This window comes from Anabrus simplex, chromosome 1 (genome assembly GCF_040414725.1).
Source record: "Anabrus simplex isolate iqAnaSimp1 chromosome 1, ASM4041472v1, whole genome shotgun sequence".
Classification (NCBI taxonomy): Eukaryota; Metazoa; Arthropoda; class Insecta; order Orthoptera; family Tettigoniidae; genus Anabrus; species Anabrus simplex.
The window spans coordinates 1585709585-1585732486 of record NC_090265.1 but is presented as its reverse complement, the minus strand read 5'-3'; the positions used below and the strand labels follow the sequence as shown (position 1 = coordinate 1585732486).

At 37.0% G+C, this 22902-nt stretch overlaps 1 protein-coding gene across 1 annotated transcript in view; it reads right to left on the bottom strand.

Annotated features, from left to right (window-relative positions):
- Positions 1 to 22902, bottom strand: part of Mettl14 (methyltransferase like 14) — a 154646-nt gene that overhangs the window by 112161 nt on the left and 19583 nt on the right. The window contains exon 5 of the mRNA XM_067138222.2: positions 387 to 560. Coding sequence (XP_066994323.1) covers positions 387 to 560 — 174 coding nt within the window. The remainder of the gene's footprint in view (positions 1 to 386; positions 561 to 22902) is intronic.

Sequence of the window (22902 nt, the reverse complement as noted above, 5' to 3'; positions counted from 1 at the left end):
CTTCCCAGTTTTCTGTCGCAATTGCCTCTTCATTACGATATCAAGGATGATAGATATAATCCTGACAATCATTTCGTCCTACCAAACTGCAAGCAAGATCTCCCCTTTATGCACTGAAGTCATCTGCCATTTTTGAAATGCCCTGCACCTATCTTCCAGTTCACCTGGCAATCAAAAAAGAAATCTCAAGAGTCCAGACAGATATATTCTACCAGTAATGACCACTAAATAGTTCCATCTAATCTACTAGATGTCTCCACATATATATGCAACAAAGTGGAGTTCACATATGTTTCAGAATCAACATTTGTACAGCTGAGCACAAGTGTACTTGGGTTCTATCAGTACTATATTAAGAACATATTGGACTAACATTTATTACTGACCTGATCCCAGCCCCAGAACTGTAAGTTCGTAACACCCATGGTTCGCTGGTATTCTTCTAAAGGTGGTTCTACAAGAATCACATCAAATTTGCTCTTCAACTCCTTCATGTCAAAAGTAGCTAAGTCTGTCTTCAGATACATTGGTGGAGTTGCTGTCTGAGCTATGAGATCATCCTAAAATACAAATTACATAATAAGTCATATACTGAGAAACAGGAACAAGAAAGGAACACACACTAGGATGAACACAATGGCACGTAAGTATGTGAAAAGGGAGCAACAAAAACAGGAGACAAGGACAAAAATGGAAACATGAAAGAACAAGGACAATATCTACATTTTCATACACTGCCGTCTTCAAATAGATATGCTCTCTACTCATCAATCCCAGTTTTTCTAAATCATACCTTCTCAGTCCCTGATGAGGTCTAACAAAATCCTTATGTAACAATCACAGCTCTGATTAGGAATTAATGAAATTGTAATGTTAAATACAAACAACTGGCACAGATACAGGTGACAATTTGACATAGACCCTAATCAAGAGAAAACCTGGCAAGGGTGAAAAAGATCATACAGCCACATTTCACAGGTAACGCCTGGGACAGTGCTTGAATCAATGTGAATGTGATCAGTGGCATATCACTGAATAACAATCTCACTACACTGGGGGGGCAGGGAAGGAAAAAGAAAAAAAAAAAAGGAGTTGATATGAGTCCAGCTTGTCAATATTATATATTATTATTAAAATTATTAGAAATAAAAGAATTTATTACAGTATTAACGTTTGCAATGAACAACAATAATGTCTATAAAGAAAATAAAGGTGGGCTCCAGCATCAGGTATGTTAGCTAGCATCTATATGAACTCCTTAAAATGAAATAAAATAGTCAACAAAATATAAGGTTTGCAGATGAAGTTAAGATGTGTGGATAATATATTTGTTATGAACTTTTCGAGTCTGTAAATGAGTTAGATACAAATATTAAGTCCACTATGGAATCAGAAAAAGAAAAATTCTAAGTTATTTGGATATTGCAATGATTAGGAATAACAGCAGATTTGAATATCAAATATTTAGAAAATAAACAATCACAGATATTAGGAAAAATTCCAATCAAGGATAGCATTAAAAAAACATATTATAGTCCAATTAATAGAGCACTTAAGGTTTCCTTGAAGAAAGAATGTTTTAATAAAGAAGAAAATAATTTTATGAATCTGCAAGGAGTAATGGATATTCGAAATAGAGTATGGTTCCAGTAAATGGAGCCATCACTAGGATTACTCGATTCAAGAACTGGAAAAAATCCAAAGAAAAGCAACTCGATTTGTTCTGGGTGATTTCCAACAAAAGAGTAGCGTTACAAAAATGTTGCAAAGATTGGGCTGGGAAGACTTGGGAGAAAGAAGACGAACTGCTCGACTAAGTGGTATGTGATGCAGATGTTGATTCCCATAGGGAACTTGAAATATTTGTTCCGAATGAGTAAATTTATAATACCCATATAGTTGGTTAGTTATTGGACATTATAAATTTTCCACCTAATTCATTCCTGGTTGCCATCGTTTTGCCCCAGTGTGCTAAGTTGGACTCATCAGTTGGTAAACAGCACATCCACCAAGACGCATGGCTAGTGCATACCGTGGAGGCCACTGTGTAGGCTACTTGGAGCCACCGGCAGTGCCAATGCACTATGAGAGACTTTGTCTCATTTAAAAAAATTGATGCCTGCCTGGCCAGCAGATGATAAAGATGTTGATTCCCATAGGGAACTTGAAATATTTGTTCCGAATGAGTAAATTTATAATACCCATATAGTTGGTTAGTTATTGGACATTATAAATTTTCCACCTAATTCATTCCCGGTTGCCATCGTTTTGCCCCAGTGTGCTAAGTTGGACTCATCAGTTGGTAAACAGCACATCCACCAAGACGTATGGCTAGTGCATACCGTGGAGGCCACTGTGTAGGCTACTTGGAGCCACCGGCAGTGCCAATGCACTATGAGAGACTTTGTCTCATTTAAAAAAATTGATGCCTGCCTGGCCAGCAGATGATAAAGATGTTGATTCCCATAGGGAACCTGAAATATTTGTTCCGAATGAGTAAAGTTATAGTTGGTCCGTTAATGGACATTACAAATTTTCCAGCTAACTCATTCCTGGTTGCCAGCATTTCGCCCCAGTGTGCTAAATGGCTAAGTGGTGTGTTCCGAGCTGTCAGTGGAGAGATGGCGTAGAATGACATCAGTAGACGAATAAGTTTGAGTGGTGTCTTTAAAAGTACGAAAGATCACAATATGAAGATAAAGCTGGAATTCAAGAGTACAAATTAGGGCAAATATTTGTTTACAAGAAGGGGAGTCAGAGACTGGAATAACTTACCAAGGGACATGTTCAATAAATTTCCAATTTCTTTGCAATCATTTAAGAAAGGGTTAGGAAAACAACAGATAGAGAATCTGCCACCTGGGAGACTGCCCTAAATGCAGATCAGTAGTGATTGATTGATTGATTATGTAGATAACACAAAGAATAAAGTCTATACATAGTATAAAGTCAGTCCGCTTTCTCTGTTTGAAATCGCTAATCTCGGGAAGTACTGAACGGATTTTATTCAAGTTTTCACCCATTGATAAGAGTGTCTATCAAGGAACATTTATGTGTATAATTAATTAAAACATATATGTTGTAGAACAGCTGAACTGTCATGGTTTATGTCAAGCAAGCAAGTCATATAGTATAGAATTTGACTGCTGGCACTATCTATAAGATGAGATTGCATCATATGAGTTCTGTATCTTGAAGTGTGAATGGTCGCGCTGAGCAATAATGTAGATTGTGATAAAGTCGTTGGTTTTGTTTCCTTTGCAACTTCATAATGCCTCTACAATGTACTTCATAGGACACAACATGGCAAATACTAAGAGACTATGCGTACTATGTAATAATGAAGTTATGTTGAAAGAGAAGACCATTTAGAGACTGAGAGGGCAAAGCAGTTTTTGCAGAGAGGCAGGGAAACATCCCTGGAATGAAATGGTATATTATTTCAAGTTCATGAAAGAGATACAGAAACATTTGTTGACAGAGAACAGCGTATCCTCCGAGATCACACCGGACATGCACAACATCATAATGTGGTTAGAACACCTAATCTTAATAATTTAAGGGCTAGAATGTTCAACGATGAATTAAAATTCTACCATAAATTGCAAAAATTATCCGATGGTTTTGATAGGTGCTATGACTATTGTCTGTCAATATTGTTCAGCGTTAAAACGGATTCCAAAGAAAATGTATTTGTGTTGGCCCCAGATGGACAATTACATAACGTATTTATATACGAAGATATTTAGTATGTAAGGCCACCGGTGCGAAGCCGAGGCAGGTCAGCTAGTAATTAATAAAACTAAACCAACACTAATAAAGGAGAAAAAAGAATTTCGCAGTGCTCACCTATAATAACAGACATTCATATGAATTACTGAAGATTTAAAAAAAACAAGTTATTGAAATTGCTTACAGAACAGATAATAACAAAATATTATTTAATTCACATAAAGTTAATAGCAATAGTATCACAAATCAGGGGTTTACAGCTTAACATATCAAGAATGTAAAAAGCAGTACATTGGGCAATCACGAAGGAGTCTGGAAATCCGTTACAAAGAACACATGAATGCAGTAAAGGTAATATATTCCAGGTATGTACTAGTGTTTTCAAGTTTGTATCTTGAGTTCGACAGAGTTAAAAACTTAAAAGTAATATTAAATAAGTTGTAAATTGTAAAATGACAGAATCATAAATTTACAATTATAAAAAGAGATATGATAGCACTACATGCAGTTCAAAGGGCAAATACCATATAATCCTGAATACCACCCGCCACCAAATAAGACCCACACTCCTGAATTTCTAACAACAAAATTTGGAACTATTTCTGCAAATGTGACACAAAATTGCTAATATAAAACACTTTACAAGTAATAAAAATGCTAAAAACACCACAATGAGAAATAAAACTAGTTCAATGTACAAATCAGTCACTATTTAATGTCATCAGAATTACCACCATCGGATCTTTGACCACTGTCACCTTCCCATACATAGTTGTCCTCACTACCATCCACAGAATTTGAAATATTCCACATTTCTTGAAACTTTCCCTCACCAAGTCATTGGAGATGTGATTCCATGCAGTCTTTATCCACTTGCATAGAAATTCCACTTCACGTCGTTTCACTCCTCCAGCTGGTGTCAGTGCGTGATAGCCGGCAGAAGAGCTGTTTCGACGCAGCCCTGAAAGGCCGGTTCACACAAACATCCAATGGCTGTAGCATAGAGGTCAGCTCTCCTGGAATTATTGCCAGATCAGATTTCCCTTTACTTATCAATTCCTTTACAGCGTCTGTAGTACGCCTGCGATAACTGTCTAGCACAAGTAAGCTATTCTGCAATAAAGCTCCTGGGAGACATTGCCAAACAGTCTTTACACAGTTCCTCAATTAGCTCACTGTCCATTCAGCCAGATTCTTGGATTTGAAATAAAATACCAGAAGGCCAAAAACCTTTTCAAAGTTTTTTTCTTTTCAGATCCGCATACGTAGGAAGTTTGGTTCCGTCAGTTAACATATATAACATTACCGTGCAATGTTGCTTTTCATTACCACCTGTCCTGACAGCAACACTTTTAGAGCCCTTAATGTGAACAGTATTGTCCGGTGGCATTTCGAAATAAACGGACATCTGATCAACATTCCCAATTTAAGAAAGCAAATAGGAATTTTGCTTTCGCAAATGAATAACGTGGCATCAACTTTTCTTTGTAGTCAACAGGAAGACGTTGTGAAATAGATGCACGCCTTCACATACACAAGTCATTATCCTCATGTTTGTTCCGAATTGCATGATGTTGATCACAGCAATTATAATAAGAAGTATTTCTTATCCACCTATTGATTACAAATCACCTTTATTGGTATTTACATTTTTATATCAATCAATCAATCAATCAATCAATCAATCAATCAATCAATCAATCAATCAATCAATCAATCAATCAATACTGATCTGCATTTAGGGCAGTCGCCCAGGTGGCAGATTCCCTATCTGTTGCTTTCCTAGCCTTTTCCAAAATGATTTCAAAGAAATTGGAAATTTATTGAACATCTCCCTTGGTAAGTTATTCCAATCCCTAACTCCCCTTCCTATAAATTAATATTTGCCCCAGTTTGTCCACTTGAATTCCAACTTTATCTTCATATTGTGATCTTTCCTACTTTTATAGACGCCATTCAAACCTATTCGTCTACTAATGTCATTCCACGCCATCTCTCCGCTGACAGCTCGGAACATACCACTTACAAGTAACAACTCTCATTATTGTTCCGTATTGAAGATGACGTTAGGCATAGATATCAAGGATAATTTAATAAAAAACCACCTATTCAATACTTTCCACGTTTAATGTCAAGGTCACAAACCTTGACCTAAAGGTTGTTTACAGGCTGAAGATGCCCAAAATAATGGGTGAAACATGTACCTGACCAAATAAGTCTACATAAAATCATGTAGATAATAACCACATTAAACGTGGAAAGTATTGAATAGGTGGTTTTTTTTATTAAATTATCCTTGATATCTATGCCTAACATACCACTTAGTCGAGCAGCTCTTCTTCTTTCTCTCAATTCTTCCCAACCCAAACATTGCAACATTTTTGTAACGCTACTCTTTTGTCGGAAATCACCCAGAACAAATCGAGCTGCTTTTCTTTGGATTTTTTCCAGTTCTTGAATCAGATAATCCTGGTGAGGGTCCCATACACTGGAACCATACTCTAGTTGGGGTCTTACCAGAGACTTATATGCACTCTCCTTTACATCCTTACTACAACCCCTAAACACCCTCATAACCATGTGCAGAGATTGGTACCCTTTATTTACAATCCCACTTATGTGATTACCCCAGTGAAGATCTTTCCTTATATTAACACCTAGATACTTACAATGATCCCCAAAAGGAACACTAACCCCATCAACGCAGTAATTAAAACTGAGAGGACTTTTCCTATTTGTGAAACTCACAACCTGACTTTCAGCCCCGTTTATCAACATACCATTGCCTGCTGTCCATCTCACAATATTTTCGAGGTCACGTTGCAGTTGCTCACAATCTTGTAACTTATTTATCACTCTATAGAGAATAACATCATCCGCAAAAAGCCTTACCTCCGATTCCACTCCTTTACTCGTATCATTTATATATATAAGAAAACATAAAGGTCCGATAACACTGCCCTGAGGAACTCCCCTCTCAACTATTACAGGGTCAGACAAAGCTTCACCTACTCTAACTCTCTGAGATCTATTTTCTAGAAATATAGCAACCCATTCAGTCACTCTTTTGTCTAGTCCAATTGCACTCATTTTTGCCAGTAGTCTCCCATGATCCACCCTATCAAATGCTTTAGACATGTCAATCGCGATACAGTCCATTTGACCTCCAGAATCCAAGATATCTGCTATATCTTGCTGGAATCCTACAAGTTGAGCTTCAGTGGAATAACCTTTCCTAAAACCGAATTGCCTTCTATCGAACCAGTAATTAATTTCACAAACATATCTAATATAATCAGAAAGAATGCCTTCCCAAAGCTTACATACAATGCATGTCACACTTACTGGCCTAAAATTTTCAGCTTTATGTCTATCACCCTTTCCTTTATACACAGGGGCTACTATAGAAACTCTCCATTCATCTGGTATAGCTCCTTCGGCCATACAATAATCAAATAAGTACTTCAGATATGGTACTATATCCCAACCCATTGTCTTTAGTATATCCCCAGAAATCTGATCAATTCCAGCCGCTTTTCTAGTTTTCAACTTTTGTATCTTATTGTAAATGTCATTGTTATCATATATAAATTTTATTACTTCTTTGGCCTTAGTCTCTTCCTCTATCTCGACATTATCCTTGTAACCAACAATCTTTACATACTGCTGACTGAATACTTCTGCCTTCTGAAGATCCTCACATACACACTCCCCTTGTTCATTAATTATTCCTGGAATGTCCTTCTTGGAACCTGTTTCTGCCTTAAAATACCTATACATACCCTTCCATTTTTCACTAAAATTTGTATGACTGCCAATTATGCTTGCCATCATGTTATCCTTAGCTGCCTTCTTTGCTAGATTCAATTTTCTAGTAAGTTCCTTCAATTTCTTCTTACTTCCACAGCCATTTCTAACTCTTTTTCTTTCCAGTCTGCACCTCCTTCTTAGTCTCTTTATTGCTCTATTATAATAAGGTGGGTCTTTACCATTCCTTACCACCCTTAAAGGTACAAACCTGTTTTCGCATTCCTCAACAATTTCTTTAAACCCATCCCAGAGTCTGTTTACATTTTTATTTACCGTTTTCCACCGATCATAGTTACTTTTTAGAAACTGCCTCATACCTGCTTTATCAGCCATATGGTACTTTATTTTTTTTTATTTATTTATTTGGGAAACCAAAACAGCGAGAAGCCGAATTACAGAGTTCCGCAATGAAATACATATTTACAATAGAGTAGCACAAGGCAAGCATAAAGAAAAGTGGAAGAATAATGACGAAAAAACATCTAACGATAAATATAGAGGAAAAATTAAAAACTAACATAATTAGAGACACAACATAACAAAACCAAAAAATAAAGGCTATAGAAACGAGAAAAATTGTTGAACGTAAAACGAAGAGAAGAACTTATAGCTAGGCACAGTAAGATAAATACAGACATAACACTTAAGTAATGGTATAGCACAGTAAAAAATAAATATTATATTATGTACAAAAGAGAGGACAGCAATGAGAAGAGAAAAAAGGAATATGAAGAAAATGAACTAGGTTAAGTTAAGGAAGAATCGATTAAAGGAGGCATACGAAGAAAAAACGTCCAAGTTCCTGTCTGAAGATAAAGAGTTAAGGAGGGTTGGTATGCGGATAAATAAACTTCTTTGAACGAGAGAGAGGCGGGAATACGGAATATGAAGGGGCGTATTAATCCTGGTTTTGCGAGTTGGAACATGTATGGAAAAGAAGGATGCAGGTTCAGGAGAACGAAATAAACCGTTAACAGCGTTATATAGGAATCTAAGGTCGGCTACTTTCCTGCAACTAGATAACGGGTGAAGGTTTAACTTGTCTAGTATCTGATTACTGCTCAAGTTTCGACAATCAGATACTCTGGCTCTAACAATGGCACAGAAGAATGACTGCACGCGGTCAATATGATTCAGATTAGTGGGTGAAAAGGTAGACCAAATGGGAGACACGAATTCAATAATCGGTAGGATGCAAGATACATAGTAGGCTCGGAGGGCGTGGATATCGGTGATGTCAGAAAATCTATACAACAAACGGAGAAGTGACATTGCTCGCGCGGTTATCTTTTGTATATGGGGGACAAATAACAATTTACTGTCAAACAACACTCCTAAGTCATTTTGTTCTGCTAGAGTTGGGAACGGGTTACCGAGGAGGGAGTATTTACTGAGAATAGGGGATTTACGAAGCATGATCGAAATAGAGGAACACTTGGCAGGATTAGGCTTAAGACGCCATGTGGAGCACCATTCGGAGAGTGAATTAAGCCCACTCTGTAAGGAGTTTACGTCAGATAAAGAATCGATTTGTTTGAATATTTTACAGTCATCTGCAAATAGTAGAATTTCACAAGAAACGGAGGATATAGAATTAATGAGATCGTCAATAAATAAGACAAAAAGAAGCGGACCTAGGACACTGCCCTGTGGGACGCCAGAATGTACCATAACAAGAGTCGAACTGAACCCATCAAGAACCACACGCTGAGTTCTGGTATTGAGGAAGCTCTGCAGGAGAGTTAGCAAGCGACCATGGATATTAAAACGTGCCTAACAGTCCTACTTTTAAGACCTTCCTTTCTATCACATTTATTTTTAACTACCACAAAAACAGCTTCATGATCACTAATACCATCTATTACTTCAGTTTCCCTATAGAGCTCATCTGGTTTTATCAGCACCACATCCAGGATATTTTTCCCTCTGGTTGGTTCCATCACTTTCTGAATCAGCTGTCCTTCCCATATTAACTTATTTGCCATTTGTTGGTCATGCTTCCTGTCGTTCGCATTTCCTTCCCAATTGACATCTGGCAAATTCAGATCTCCCGCTACAATCACATTTCTTTCCATGTTGTTTCCCACATAGCTGACTATCCTATCAAATAATTCCGAATCCGCATCAGTGCTACCCTTTCCCGATCTGTACACTCCAAATATATCAAGTTGCCTATTATATTTAGAAATGAGCCTTACACCTAGAATTCATGTGTCTCATCTTTAACTTTTTCGTAGCTTACAAATTCTTCTTTCACCAGAATGAAAACTCCCCCTCCCACCTTTCCTATCCTATCTCTACGATACACACTCCAGTGCCGTGAGAAAATTTCTGCATCCATTATATCATTTCTCAGCCATGATTAAACTCCTATTACAATATCTGGTAAATATATATCTATTAAATTACTTACTTCTATTCCTTTCTTTACAATACTTCTACAGTTCAACACTAACAATTTTATGTCATCCCTACTTGATTTCCAGTTCCCTGTTCCCTTATCACCGCTCCCTAGGCCATCCCGTTTCCCTGAATGTACCTCCCTATTACCCTTCCAAACAAATTTCCTAACTTATACGTACCACTGCGGTTTAAATGAAGGCCATCCGAGCGCAGATCCCTTTCTCCTACCCACCCATTAGGATCTAGAAATTTCACTCCCAGTTTCCCACATACCCACTCCATAGTCTCATTTCACTCTTATAAAGAGCATCTTCAGCCATTAATTTTAATCTTAAAATGATGTTCGTGAACAGTTGTAAACATATTAAAAAGACAATAGTCAAAATTAAAATTACAGTAGTCTAAAAATCTAATTACATCACATCTAAATACAACTTTAAAACACTTCAAAAACATGATAATATGAACATTTAAAATTATCACAATGTCCATTCAAAACCTTGTGTCTGAAACTATTATTGAATCTTCATCTTAAAAACAGTAGTAAATGTTATTCTATAAAAACAGCACCAAGGTGAACATCATTCTTACGGAAAAACAAAAATTAAAATGCAACTTATGTGACGTAGTATTTCCAGAATGTAAGTTAAAATAGACTGCCCACAAGCTAAATTGTGAAAAAACAATGATCCATATTGCTTTAAACATAACAGGCAGGACATAGAACAAATGCAGGAGTCAAATGTGGGCTTTAGTTGAAAATAATGTTTAACTTGTTTACAAATGTAGGTCGTAAGCATGCGTCATGTTACGCAAATTTGTGAGGTATAGAACGTCGTACTTGACCTCTGACCAATTTTGTACAGATAGTGGAATCTGTAAAGAAGAAAGGGGGAAATTTAATATTATGAGTGTTGTGTGACTTTCCTAATTGATCACATTTAAATGGGAACTTACTTGTTATTATTGAGATGATAGGTATGTCCTGCTGATTTTGGAGTTGCTAATTTGTCTGCCAGTTTGGCTCCTAATATTGTATTTCTGCGATAGAGGTGGTGGAGAACCTAGAGTGGGAGAGGGGATGGGCAGATCTTTATGCATCATTGACGGTATAGGAGGGGCTCTTTTACGAATGACGGGAGCTTGTTTAACGTTTGGAGAGGGGATAAAAGGTAATGGTGAATCTGACAGGGGAGAGGAGATAGGCAGACCTTTATGCATCATTGGCGGTATAGGTGGGGCATTCTTGCGAGTGACAGGAGCATGTTTAACATTTGGAGGAGGGGTATAAGCCTTTGTGTTTAACAACTTAAATATCTGTTGGATTCCTTTCTGATCTGATTTAACAGTGTTGAGTAACTTGGGTGTTAATTCGTATAAGAGACTTTTGACTTCCGTAACATCATTGAGACTTTTATCCTTATTATAATTCTGATCCAAAAATATATAAAGGCTTTCCAGTTCGTTCAACAGCTTACCTTTTTCCATACTCCTAATTATCGTCAAATCTTTTTCTATGGAAGTAAAATGGTGTCCTTGATTGGTGTCCTTCTGCACTGAAGACATTCAAACTGTAGAACACATTCTGTTCAACTGTCCTGCTTTTGAGAGAGCACGTTTTGAACTTAAGATGCATTTGTTAACTTGCAGTTGCTATTTTGAAAAACCACTAAATTTCATATTTTACAAAAAATGCTGCACTTCTCAGTTTTCAGAATTTATTGACTGTGTATTTAAACATATATAATTTGATACTATCTGCGTATTAGCTGCTTAACATATGTATTGTATATATTGTATGTCTGGTATTTTAAATATTAGTACGGTACTCTTAGTATTAAGGATTGTATATATCATATATCATACTTTTATTTTTCCATTTCTGTTCATGTCTATTTTGCTGTTTATGTATTTTAAATTTTATCAGAGAAATTGTATATTTTGTATAAACTACAACCCTAACATACCTTATGGTAAAATAGGGTTCACAGCACTTTGTAGATTAAATAATAGATGTGATGTAATTAGATTTTTAGACTACTGTAATTTTAATTTTGACTATTGTCTGTTTAATATGTTTACAACTGTTCACGAACATCATTTTAAGATTAAAATTAATGGCTGAAGATGCTCTTTATAAGAGTGAAACATGTCCCTTAGAAGAATTAATTGTATAAAAATGTAAACACCAATAAAGGTGATTTGTATTGAATAGGTGGATAAGAAATACTTCTTATTATAATTGTTGTGATTCACATACACAATCCGTTTCTTCAATAAAAGTTCCTTATCCACCCACGGCTTGCAGTAAAACCATCCTTTTTAAGTTCCTCTGCGATCTCTAATGATATTAGTTCACACATTTTAGTAGATACACCATAACCTAATTCATGCTTTTCAGTCATAAATTTATAAAGCTGCTTCAATTTCAGGAAACTATGCACTCTGCCCTCGGAAAGCTCTACGATCACAGTTTTTAATAACATTTCCTTCTTCTTCCTCCAATCGCGAATACATGATTCATCAATATACTTTCTGCCAGCGGCAGAAAATTTCTGATGGTTTCAGCTTCTGTTACGTTAAGTTTTTCACTCAAAGTGTAAATGACTGCAAATGCTTTTTTGAATTTATCACTTGTTGCCACTGCCATACCATGTGGTTTCGGTAATGCAGAAGGGAATGACAGAGTGAATTTCAGCCGTTGCCAAGTCGTATGACATGAAACCACTGTTGCTATGTTTTTGGAACAATGTATTACGAGACCACGATACAAAAGGCTTATATATGACCCGCACACGAATTTAAGGAGCAATATTTCTGTAAACAAACACTTCATTTAGATTAAATTCCTTATTTTGTTCTTGCACCAAATAAATTAGCAACTTTTCCAAAATATCCATATACCATATAATCCTGAACACCACCCGCACTTTGTTTGACAACATAGCAAGAGCAGTAAGTCTATCCTCGGTCAATGTGCTGCACAAGAAATTCTTCATTCTCTTCAGGGTTGAAAAGCACCTTTCTGCTTCAGATGTTGTCATGGGAATAGTAATAACTATATTTTAAAATTTTTCATTGGTATTACCTTACCACTATTCTTTGCCTCAATGATTTTTAAATTAAGTTTCTCTCCAGAAAGTAAATGAATAGATGTTTAGTAAGTATTGATATATTTGGGACAAGATATCAATTGGAATTTGGCAGTTTAATGTGACTTTTGGTAGTAATGATGCTTTTTAACACTAGCGCTAGTTCCGTGCACTATTCTCTGCTGCCTAGTTAAATTCCCATAAGGGCAACAGATGACAGGCACATACCCCAACAATAAGACTTGCGAGAGTGGCATATTGTGCATGCATAAAGCACAGATATCCGTTTCTGCAATATCCTGGTCTTGCCGACGTCCCACAGCACCTCGCCACTCCCTTCGCCTATGTACGGACGCAGAGATTGCCTTGCAAGGGGGTTCATTCCAGACGAGTATCCAGCCATGGACCTTGCGCAGCTCACTTGAATTGAAAGCCAGTACGAGTATATTATGGATAGATGGACTTAGCAAGGGCTTAGAGATTGACAAGGGAGTTATGAAAATTGCGTAGTTGAGTACAATTTAATATAAACTGGAGGTTCATTGCTTCATTGCGCTATACCAGAAACCGCCACAGTGATTTAGTTATAGTAACAGTTTTTATTTGTAAGGAGTATGTGATTTTGATCAAGTCCTCAAGATTTTTAGGAGATATTTTTCACTGATGAAGAGAATGTACTGTGTTCTCGAAACAAGTACAATTAGATAATATATATAAACAGTTTTATACCGTATTGACAAAGCGGACTCATATCAACTCCTGTTTGTTAATGCTCTCCTGTAGTGAGATTGTTAGGTAAAGTCAATACAGATCAAAACAAGCCAATAAAAATGGTCAAATGAATAAATGAGCAAAAAAAAAATCATCACTTGATGTTGCAATGGAATAAGCTATATGAAATCCAAAATCCACAGAGCAGACCCTGCACTTGCAAGAGAACAATAAGGAGAAGAATTGTGAGAGACCACTAAGGAGAAGAATTGGCAAATTAAAATTACAAGCAACAATCCAACTAATATGAAGAAATAAAAAGAACAAATTATCAAGTCATAAAAAACACACTCATGAGATATGCTGTATAACCTTGAAGTTTTTCAACTGCCAAGTAAGTACTAGAGTATTACATAAATTTGTTTCTTGAGTGTGACAGACTGAAAAACTTAAATAATCTGACACTGAAAAGCACGGCTTCCACCTTAAAACAAACAAACAAACAAACAAACAAACAAACAAACAAAGTAAAAGCCTCTCATCACAAAAAAAACTATAGAAATACTTCATTACTGTCTGTGTATTATTTTCAACCCCAAACTTCTATTTTACTTTGATCCATCAACAACAATAATTGAGATTCCCGTTTTCTTGAATCTTTTATAAACAATGTTTGACAAAATCAAGTTGCATGCGCACAAAATCCAATCACACACAATTTCCACTTATGGCCTACATCTCTTGCCTAATGGATTAAGCTCACAAACAACTTGAGTTATCCAATTATGGTACACTTCACTCAGGTTGTCCTTGAACGGCTTATTTAAAGATATTTACAATGGCTGCAATATGGATGTTAGACCGCCAAGAATTACTGCCAAATCAGTCTCAATGTCAGTCAATAGCTGCTTTGCGTTATCTGCCAAATGTCCTTGAAACTGATCACTGCCGGTAGAGCCGAGAGTCGAAGCAATGACCCAGGTAGATTTCGCCAAACTGTACAAATCCAATCATACCAGGAATATGTCCATCCAGCCCTTCTCTTGAACAATGAGATGTACTTACCCTGGGAGTTTAACCTTCAGCATTGTTTTTCATTTAAATATAGCATACAGAAGTAGTTTCTTTCCATGTGCAGTTACAGCTTCTCTTCAATGGTCTGATTCTGAGACACGTCAAAATTCACTGGTGTCTTATCAGCTTTGCCTATTTGTGAAAACAGGTATGCCTTCTCTTTTCTTTTCCTAATCATATTATTTATTTTAATTTTTTAGCCAACATAGGACTACTTTAGTCAGGTTTATGGATTTTCTTCTTTTTGTCAGCCCAATACTGTTTCATCCTTTCTGAACGCAATTTTCTTTCTGCTTCTGGAATCACTCTTCCTATTCTCTGCTTGTTGATTTTCGTCTGAAGTCTAGTGTGTTTATCTTTCAATATCATGAGTGCATTTGTTTTTTATTTTAAATCTTCTATTAACTCTCTCATGTCTTCTTTAAGTTCTGTGATCCATCTAATATTATTCTTACTCTTCCATAATTTTTATATTTTTTCCCTACCGATTCTATTTTCTGGTGACCGTATTAGATGCCCTACGAATGATACTCATTTCTTTTTCATTGTGTTAGTCACAGGTTCTATTTCTTTATAAACTGTTTTACTGGAAGCTAGTCTCCAGACTCAGGTTACTTGATAATTTTCATTTAAACAGGTTCTCACTATTCTCCTTTCTAACAATAATGTGGATGGGTTGGAATTTTGGAACTGTTTACGTTTGTGGATTACTGTAGTCACGTCCTAGTTCGTGAACCACGGGCAACGGCTGAGTGGCCTAGTAAGTGGTCCTGAGAGTCAGGATACCAGTTGATATGGAATGGGAGTGGGCATCTCGGACTTATTCTGAGTCGTGGCCCTCCTTGTGCTCAGGCGGCTAGGACTATACAATTCACCGGTGGTCCATAACCCGTTAGAGGAGAGATCCTCACATGGACTATGTGCAAGTACGGTAGCATCCTGCTTCATGAATTTACAGAGCTCAGAACACTTTAAGCAAGCCTCGGACCTATGGGAGTATCGGAGTCCCACTCCCATTTGACAGGCGAGGGACTCCTTGGAAACAACATGGCGAACGAAATGGAATTCGATGGGGAGCTATCAATATTAATGAGGCTTATGGAAGAAAGAAAGTAGAACTGGCTAAGTCAGCAAAGACGATGCATTTGGATGTGCTAGAAGTAAGTGATATTCGGGTAAGGGGAGATAACGAGGAAGAGATAGGAGATTATAAAGTGTACTTGACGGGTGTTAGAAAGGGAAGGGCAGAGTCCGGGGTAGGGCTCTTTATCAGGAATACCATTGCACGCAACATAGTTTCTGTTAGGCAGGTAAATGAGCGAATGATGTGGATAGATTTGTCAGTTGCAGGAATTAGGACTAGAATTGTCTCCGTGTATTCACTATGTGAGGGTGCAGATGAGGATAAAGTGGACAAGTTTTATGAAGCATTGAGTGACATCGTGGTCAGGGTCAACAGCAAGGATAGAATAGTGCTAAGGGGCAATTTCAATGCGAGAGTTGGGAATAGAACCGAAGGATACGAAAGGGTGATTGGTAAATGTGGGGAAGATATGGAAGCTAATGGGAATGGGAAGCGTTTGCTGGACTTCTGTGCTAGTATGGGTTTAGCTGTTACGAATACATTCTTCAAGCTTGAGGTTATTCACCACTACACATGGGAGGCTACGGGTACCAGATCCATAATAGACTATATCTTAACAGACTGCGAATTCAGGAAATCTGTTAGGAATGTACGAGTTTTCTGCGGATTTTTCGATGATACAGACCACTATCTGATCTGTAGTGAACTAAGTATATCTAGGCCTAGGGTAGAGAAAGTGAAATCTGTCTGCAAACGAATAAGGGTAGAAAATCTCTAGGACGAGGAAATTAGACAGAAGTACATGGATATGATTAGTGAGAAGTTTCGAACAGTAGACAGTAAGCAGGTTCAGGATATAGAAAGTGAATGGGTGGCATACAGGGATGCTATAGTAGAAACAGCAAGGCAATGCCTAGGAACAACTGTGTAAAGATGGGAAAAGGCGAACATCTTGGTGGAATGATGAAGTGAGAGCAGCTTGTAAACGTAAAAAGAAGGCTTATCAGAAATGGCTCCAAACAAGGGCCGAGGCAGACAGGGATTTGTATGTAGATGAAAGAAACAGAGCGAAACAAATAGTTGTTGAATCCAAAAAGAAATCATGGGAAGATTTTGGTAACAACCTGGAAAGGCTAGGTCAAGCAGCAGGGAAACCTTTCTGGACAGTAATAAAGAATCTTCGGAAGGGAGGGAAAAAGAAAATGAACAGTGTTTTGAGTAATTCAGGTGAACTCATAATAGATCCCAGGGAATCACTGCAGAGGTGGAGGGAATATTTTGAACATCTTCTCAATGTAAAAGGAAATCATCCTTGTGGTGTTGCGAACAGCCAAGCTCATGAGGAGGAGGAAAATGATGTTGAAATTATGCTAGAGGAAGTGGAAAGGATGGTCAATAAACTCCATTGTCATAAAGCAGCAGGAATAGATGAAATTTGACCTGAAATGGTGAAGTATAGTGGGAAGGCAGGGATGAAATGGCTTCATAGAATAGTAAAATTAGCATGGATTGTTGGTAAGGTACCTTCAGATTGGACAAAAGCAGTAATTGCACCTATCTATAAGCAAGGGAGCAGGAAGGATTGCAACAACTATCGAGGTATCTCATTGATTAGTATACCAGGCAAAGTATTCACTGGCATCTTGGAAGGGAGGGTGCGATCAGTCGTTGAGAGGAAGTTGGATGAAACCCAGTGTGGTTTCAGACCTCAGAGAGGCTGTCAGGATCAGATTTTCAGTATGCGCCAGGTAATTGAAAAATGCTACGAGAGGAATAGGCAGCTGTGTTCTAGAGAAAGCATATGACAGGGTACTGAGGGAAAAGATGTTCACTATACTGGGGGACTATGGAATTAAAGGTAGATTATTAAAATCAATCAAAGGCATTTATGTTGACAATAGGGCTTCAGTGAGAATTGATGGTAGAATGAGTTCTTAGTTCAGGGTACTTACAGGGGTTAGACATGGCTGTAATCTTTCACCTTTGCTGTTCATAGTTTACATGGATCATCTGCTCAAAAGGTATAAAATGGCAGGGAGGGATTCAGTTAGATGGAAATGTAGTAAGCAGTTTGGCCTATGCTGACGACTCAGTCTTAATGGCAAACTGTGCCAAAAGCCTGCAGTCTAATATCTTGGAACTTGAAAATGGGTGCAATGAGTATGGTATGAAAATTAGCCTCTCAAAGACTAAATTGATGTCAGTAGGTAAGAAATTCAACAGAAGTGAATGTCAGATTGGTGATACAAAGCTACAACAGGTCGATAATTTCAAGTGTTTAGGTTGTGTGTTCTCCCAGGATGGTAATAGAGTAAGTGAGATTGAATAAAGGTGTAGTAAAGCTAATGCAGTGAGCTTGCAGTTGCGATCAACAGTATTCTGTAAGAAGGAAGTCAGCTCCCAGACAAAACTTTTACATCGGTCTGTTTTCAGACCAACTTTGCTTTACGGGAGTGAAAGCTGGGTGGACTCAGGATATCTTATTCATAAGTTAGAAGTAACAGACATGAAAGTAGCAAGAATGATTGCTGGTACAAACAGGTGGGAACAATGGCAGGAGGGTACTCGGAATGAGGAGATAAAGGCTAATTTAGGAATGAACTCGATGGATGAAGCTGTACGCATAAACCGGCTTCGGTGGTGGGGTCATGTGAGGCGAATGGAGGAGGACAGGTTACCTAGGAGAATAATGGCCTCTGCTAAGGAGGGTAAGAGAAGTAGAGGTAGACCAAGACAATGAAGGTTAGACTCGGTTTCTAATGATTTAAGGATAAGAGGTATACAACTAAATGAGGCCACAACACTAGTTGAAAATCGAGGATTGTGGCGTCGTTTAGTAAATTCACAGAGGCTTGCAGACTGAACGCTGAAAGGCATAACAGTCTATAATGATAATGTATGTATGTATGTATGTATGTATGTATTGTGCCGTTTCACAGTTCTTTATAAGAGCTGTAGGAACAAAGATGGAGTTTCTGCGATCAAAATGTTAAATAAAATGCATTTAACGTCAGTACGGGCCGAAATGTAAGTATTTTCATAAGTCGGTTACGGAAATAACCATGTATAGAAGGCGCAGGAAAAGAATGACAAATGGACATTATTTAAACCTATTATTCAAGAGAAAAATTTGCTCATCACCTACTATATAATCTGACCTCGAAGCAGTAAGAAGACGCAAGACTAGATTGAAAAGGATTATCCAGCTGAACTAAATATTGTAATTTGGAAACGAAATATAATTCGCGACTACACGCCAAACCGCTGTTATCAAGATTTAATGGCTGCGCAGAAGATTAAATACGTTAAAAAGGAAATAAACAGATTACAATAGAACTACGTCACGAAGTGGCGCAGAGCTTCAATAAATTTGCCCGATACCGCTTAATAGGGAAGGAAACTTACTGATCAGCTGTTGAGTGCATTCACACCAACAAAAATATAGAGGAAAGAAATTCATTTTCAAATTGGAATAAATATTTAACATCTATATTAGTCGATTTGGAGCTAGTTTATTGGATTAACTGTACCATAACGAAATCCATACAATCTGAGCTTCACAAGAGAGATATTAGTTGAAGGATGACAGCAATGAATCACATATTTCGTTATTATTCTGTTACATACGTACGAGATTCCACTATGAGCCTGTAAAGAAGCAAGGCAACGCTATTTGGATCCTGATGAGGCGATACGATGTTGGCTATCCCGGATGACCAGTAATCAGTGTTGAGGAGCTACGATGTACCCGATCACGTGTGGAGGAACCAGATGACGAGATCCTAATCTCAGATGACCGGAGATGAGAAGACATCGAGACCACCTTGAGCAAAGCTAAGTCCATTATCTAAGTCGTTTTCGTAAGTAAGAGAATATTATCTTTTATTATTGTATGTTGATATGTGTGTTTCGTGCGAAGACAGTGCGTAGATAAACGTCTAGCTGAGATGATTGGAAGTAGGTATTCATCTATATGAAATGTCAATTCCATTAGTAGGCGTGGTCGCCAAGTGATATTCCGATCGTAATGTTTCCAGTGATATGTGAGGATAGATAGTTAGAGTTATTATTATTATTATTATTATCAGTGAAGAGTAAAGAGTGAAGTTGGCATTAATACAGTGTGCCCTATTTTAATCAAAGTCACTCGGTGCGAGATCGTATATAGGAAGTGTTTTATGAAGGAATAAGGCAGTAGACTACTCAAAGTTATGATGTTAAATTTGGCACTATGACACTAGGAAGTAAAGTATGCATTTTATGAATGTCACGGCACGTTGATGTGCGGTTTAAGGAAGTGATTTGAATATGATGAAGTGTGAGATTTGTTATACGTGAAATGTGTGTAATAATTAACGCGTTATAGATATGGTATAAGGATGATAGTGATTTATGATGGTCATATTTATTAGTTTCTTCGAGAGAGATAGTCATAGTTGTGCGAAGTGAGATCTCGTGATTTCAAATGATGTTTCTGAGAGTGTCAGTGAATTCTCGCTAATTCCATGTGATAATTCTTGATCCTATGCATTTTTACATAGTTTAGGATATGATCTCGAGAATGGTAGAGCGATGTTTTTATCCATGTTAGGATTGCCTAGAGAGTCATATATGTAGTCATGATAAGATTTAAGCCTTCACTGATTTATTTAGGATGATCTTGAAAACTCTCACTGTGTATAACATTATTTTGGACAAAATTCAACCTACTAGACTAATCACTGGTGACATAGATATTCAACAGAGAATTATTTTTAGTCGGAGGTAGTGTCTTCTGACCAAGTAGATTTTTCGTTAGTAGTATGTGTGATGATAACTACATAGGATATGTGTGGTGACGTTTCTTGCAACCAAATACGTACGTAGACTAATACTTATCACTAAAATTAAGGTCACATTACCTTAAGTTCATAAGTTAAATCTTACGATAACGATACTTGAAGGGTGATTACGACTTACAATGGACGTAGCTTAGCTTATGGTGTGACACAGGGAAATATGAGTAACTAAGAAGCAATTAAGCATGTGAAAGTGAATATTTAAACTGTGAAACATACAAGAGAGTACTTGTCAATTCAAAGTCAAGAAAATTTTGTGATAATTTTTATTGAGAATTTTAAACCTGCATCGAGACAGACAGTTAGTGAAAATTAAATAATGTGTCAGTTTAAAGAGTAAGGAATAGGTGGTAACGAACAGAATTTCATATTTATTCCAAGAATAACTGATATTCAGACAACTTGAACTCCAATTCTTAACTGAACATTAACTCCACGATTCCACAAGCGTTCTTTCTTTCTTAATAGAGTATAGTCAGAGATATTGTAAATAGTAACTGATACAATTTTTATTTTTCTTCTTAACGGATGCATCCTATACTCTTAGTATTCTTGATTTTAATGTTTATTTTCTTGCGAGTACGGCTCATGTAAATATAATTAATTTCATTCACATTAATTTAATTCGTTATCGCCCAACTTCGTAAGTGAGTTACATATGGATGAAAACACATGTTTCTCAATAGTTCTCAAATGTTACATAATATTTATTCTAATATTATATGATTTTGAGAGATCAATGGACTTATGAAGTGAAATAATGTAATCCGAGGAGGCATTTATTTATGATGAATTCGGAAGACGTAATTTTTCTGAAATGTTGATGACGGATATAGACTGTAGGAATGACAATGAGTCACTCTCTTCAAGAAGTATTCATTGGTAAAATTTGAGGTAATTTTTATTAAATATCTGATTTAATATTTGAATAAATATGGGATAGTGAAACCTCAACATTCTTTCTGTGTGTTCCTAGAATAAGTATTAGTTGTAAGACTATAGTAGTTTCAGTTGACGACAACTTCTCTAAGAGCTAGTAAGAGTATGGTATCTAACTAGTTACGGGTAAGAGACGTCTTTCAACGTTAGTTAGAATCTACCATTAACCGACCTGGACGTTTTTCTATTACGGAACTCACACCCATAAAACTTAGTCATCGGACCAATTGAATTTAGAGCTAGTCAGGATCTCGTGTCCATGCCTGGACGCGGGAACGGCGCAGTATGTATGTGTGTGTAATAATCTCTAGAATTGGTTTTGTAATCATTTTCCTCAATAGAGTTTATTAAATGCTTTTTTTGTTTCTTGAAATTCATTCTTTTATTTATCATATTTTCAATTCAAAGACCGAATTTACAATCTGCTGCTGTTAGGCTGAAACCATACTCCAGCAAACAAACTGCCTGAGACAAAATGTTTGCACCAATTTGAACAACTGCAACATATATACCATAGACGCAGTGAGTCAATTCCAGAGATGTCTTCCCAGTGTTGTGGCAGTAGTTTCTTTTAAATTCAAAACACAACCATGAAAGCCGTGGATTCATCCCTTAACCCTTTTGATGCCAGGCTGTAATGTAAACGAAGTGGTGTGGCTGTGATCATCATGATATCTTGCAGTGAATTTTTTTGTCTTCTGCTGTGTATTGGCGGAAAGGGGCATGGGATTGAACAGCTGTTTTCTAGCCATGTACTTCTAAATTCTAAAACTCACTGTGATAAAGACGTGTAATCACATATTTCCTTACTTTATACAACAAAATAGGTCTAAATTATGTACGGTTAATCAAATTTGATAAAAAGCGTGTTCGGAACACTTAATAGTACTAAATATAATGCTTATAGCTTCTTTTTAATTAGGCCTAGTGCACATATTTTTTGTGTGAGGAGAGGAGATTAGGATAAATGGGATACAACTAATGTTCCTTTCTTTGTACCAACAGTGTATTTAATAACGTTCACTGAAATCAGCATTCTGTACAGAAAAACGTCAATTTAGGCTATATGTACAGTACCGGTATTTAATAACATTCATTGAAATAATCATACTGTGCAGGTAAATACCTCCCTGTGGGTGGGGGCGGTAGAATTAACACCTACAGTATCTCCTGCCTGTCGTAAGAGGCCACTAAAATGGGTGCCAGAGACTCTTAACTT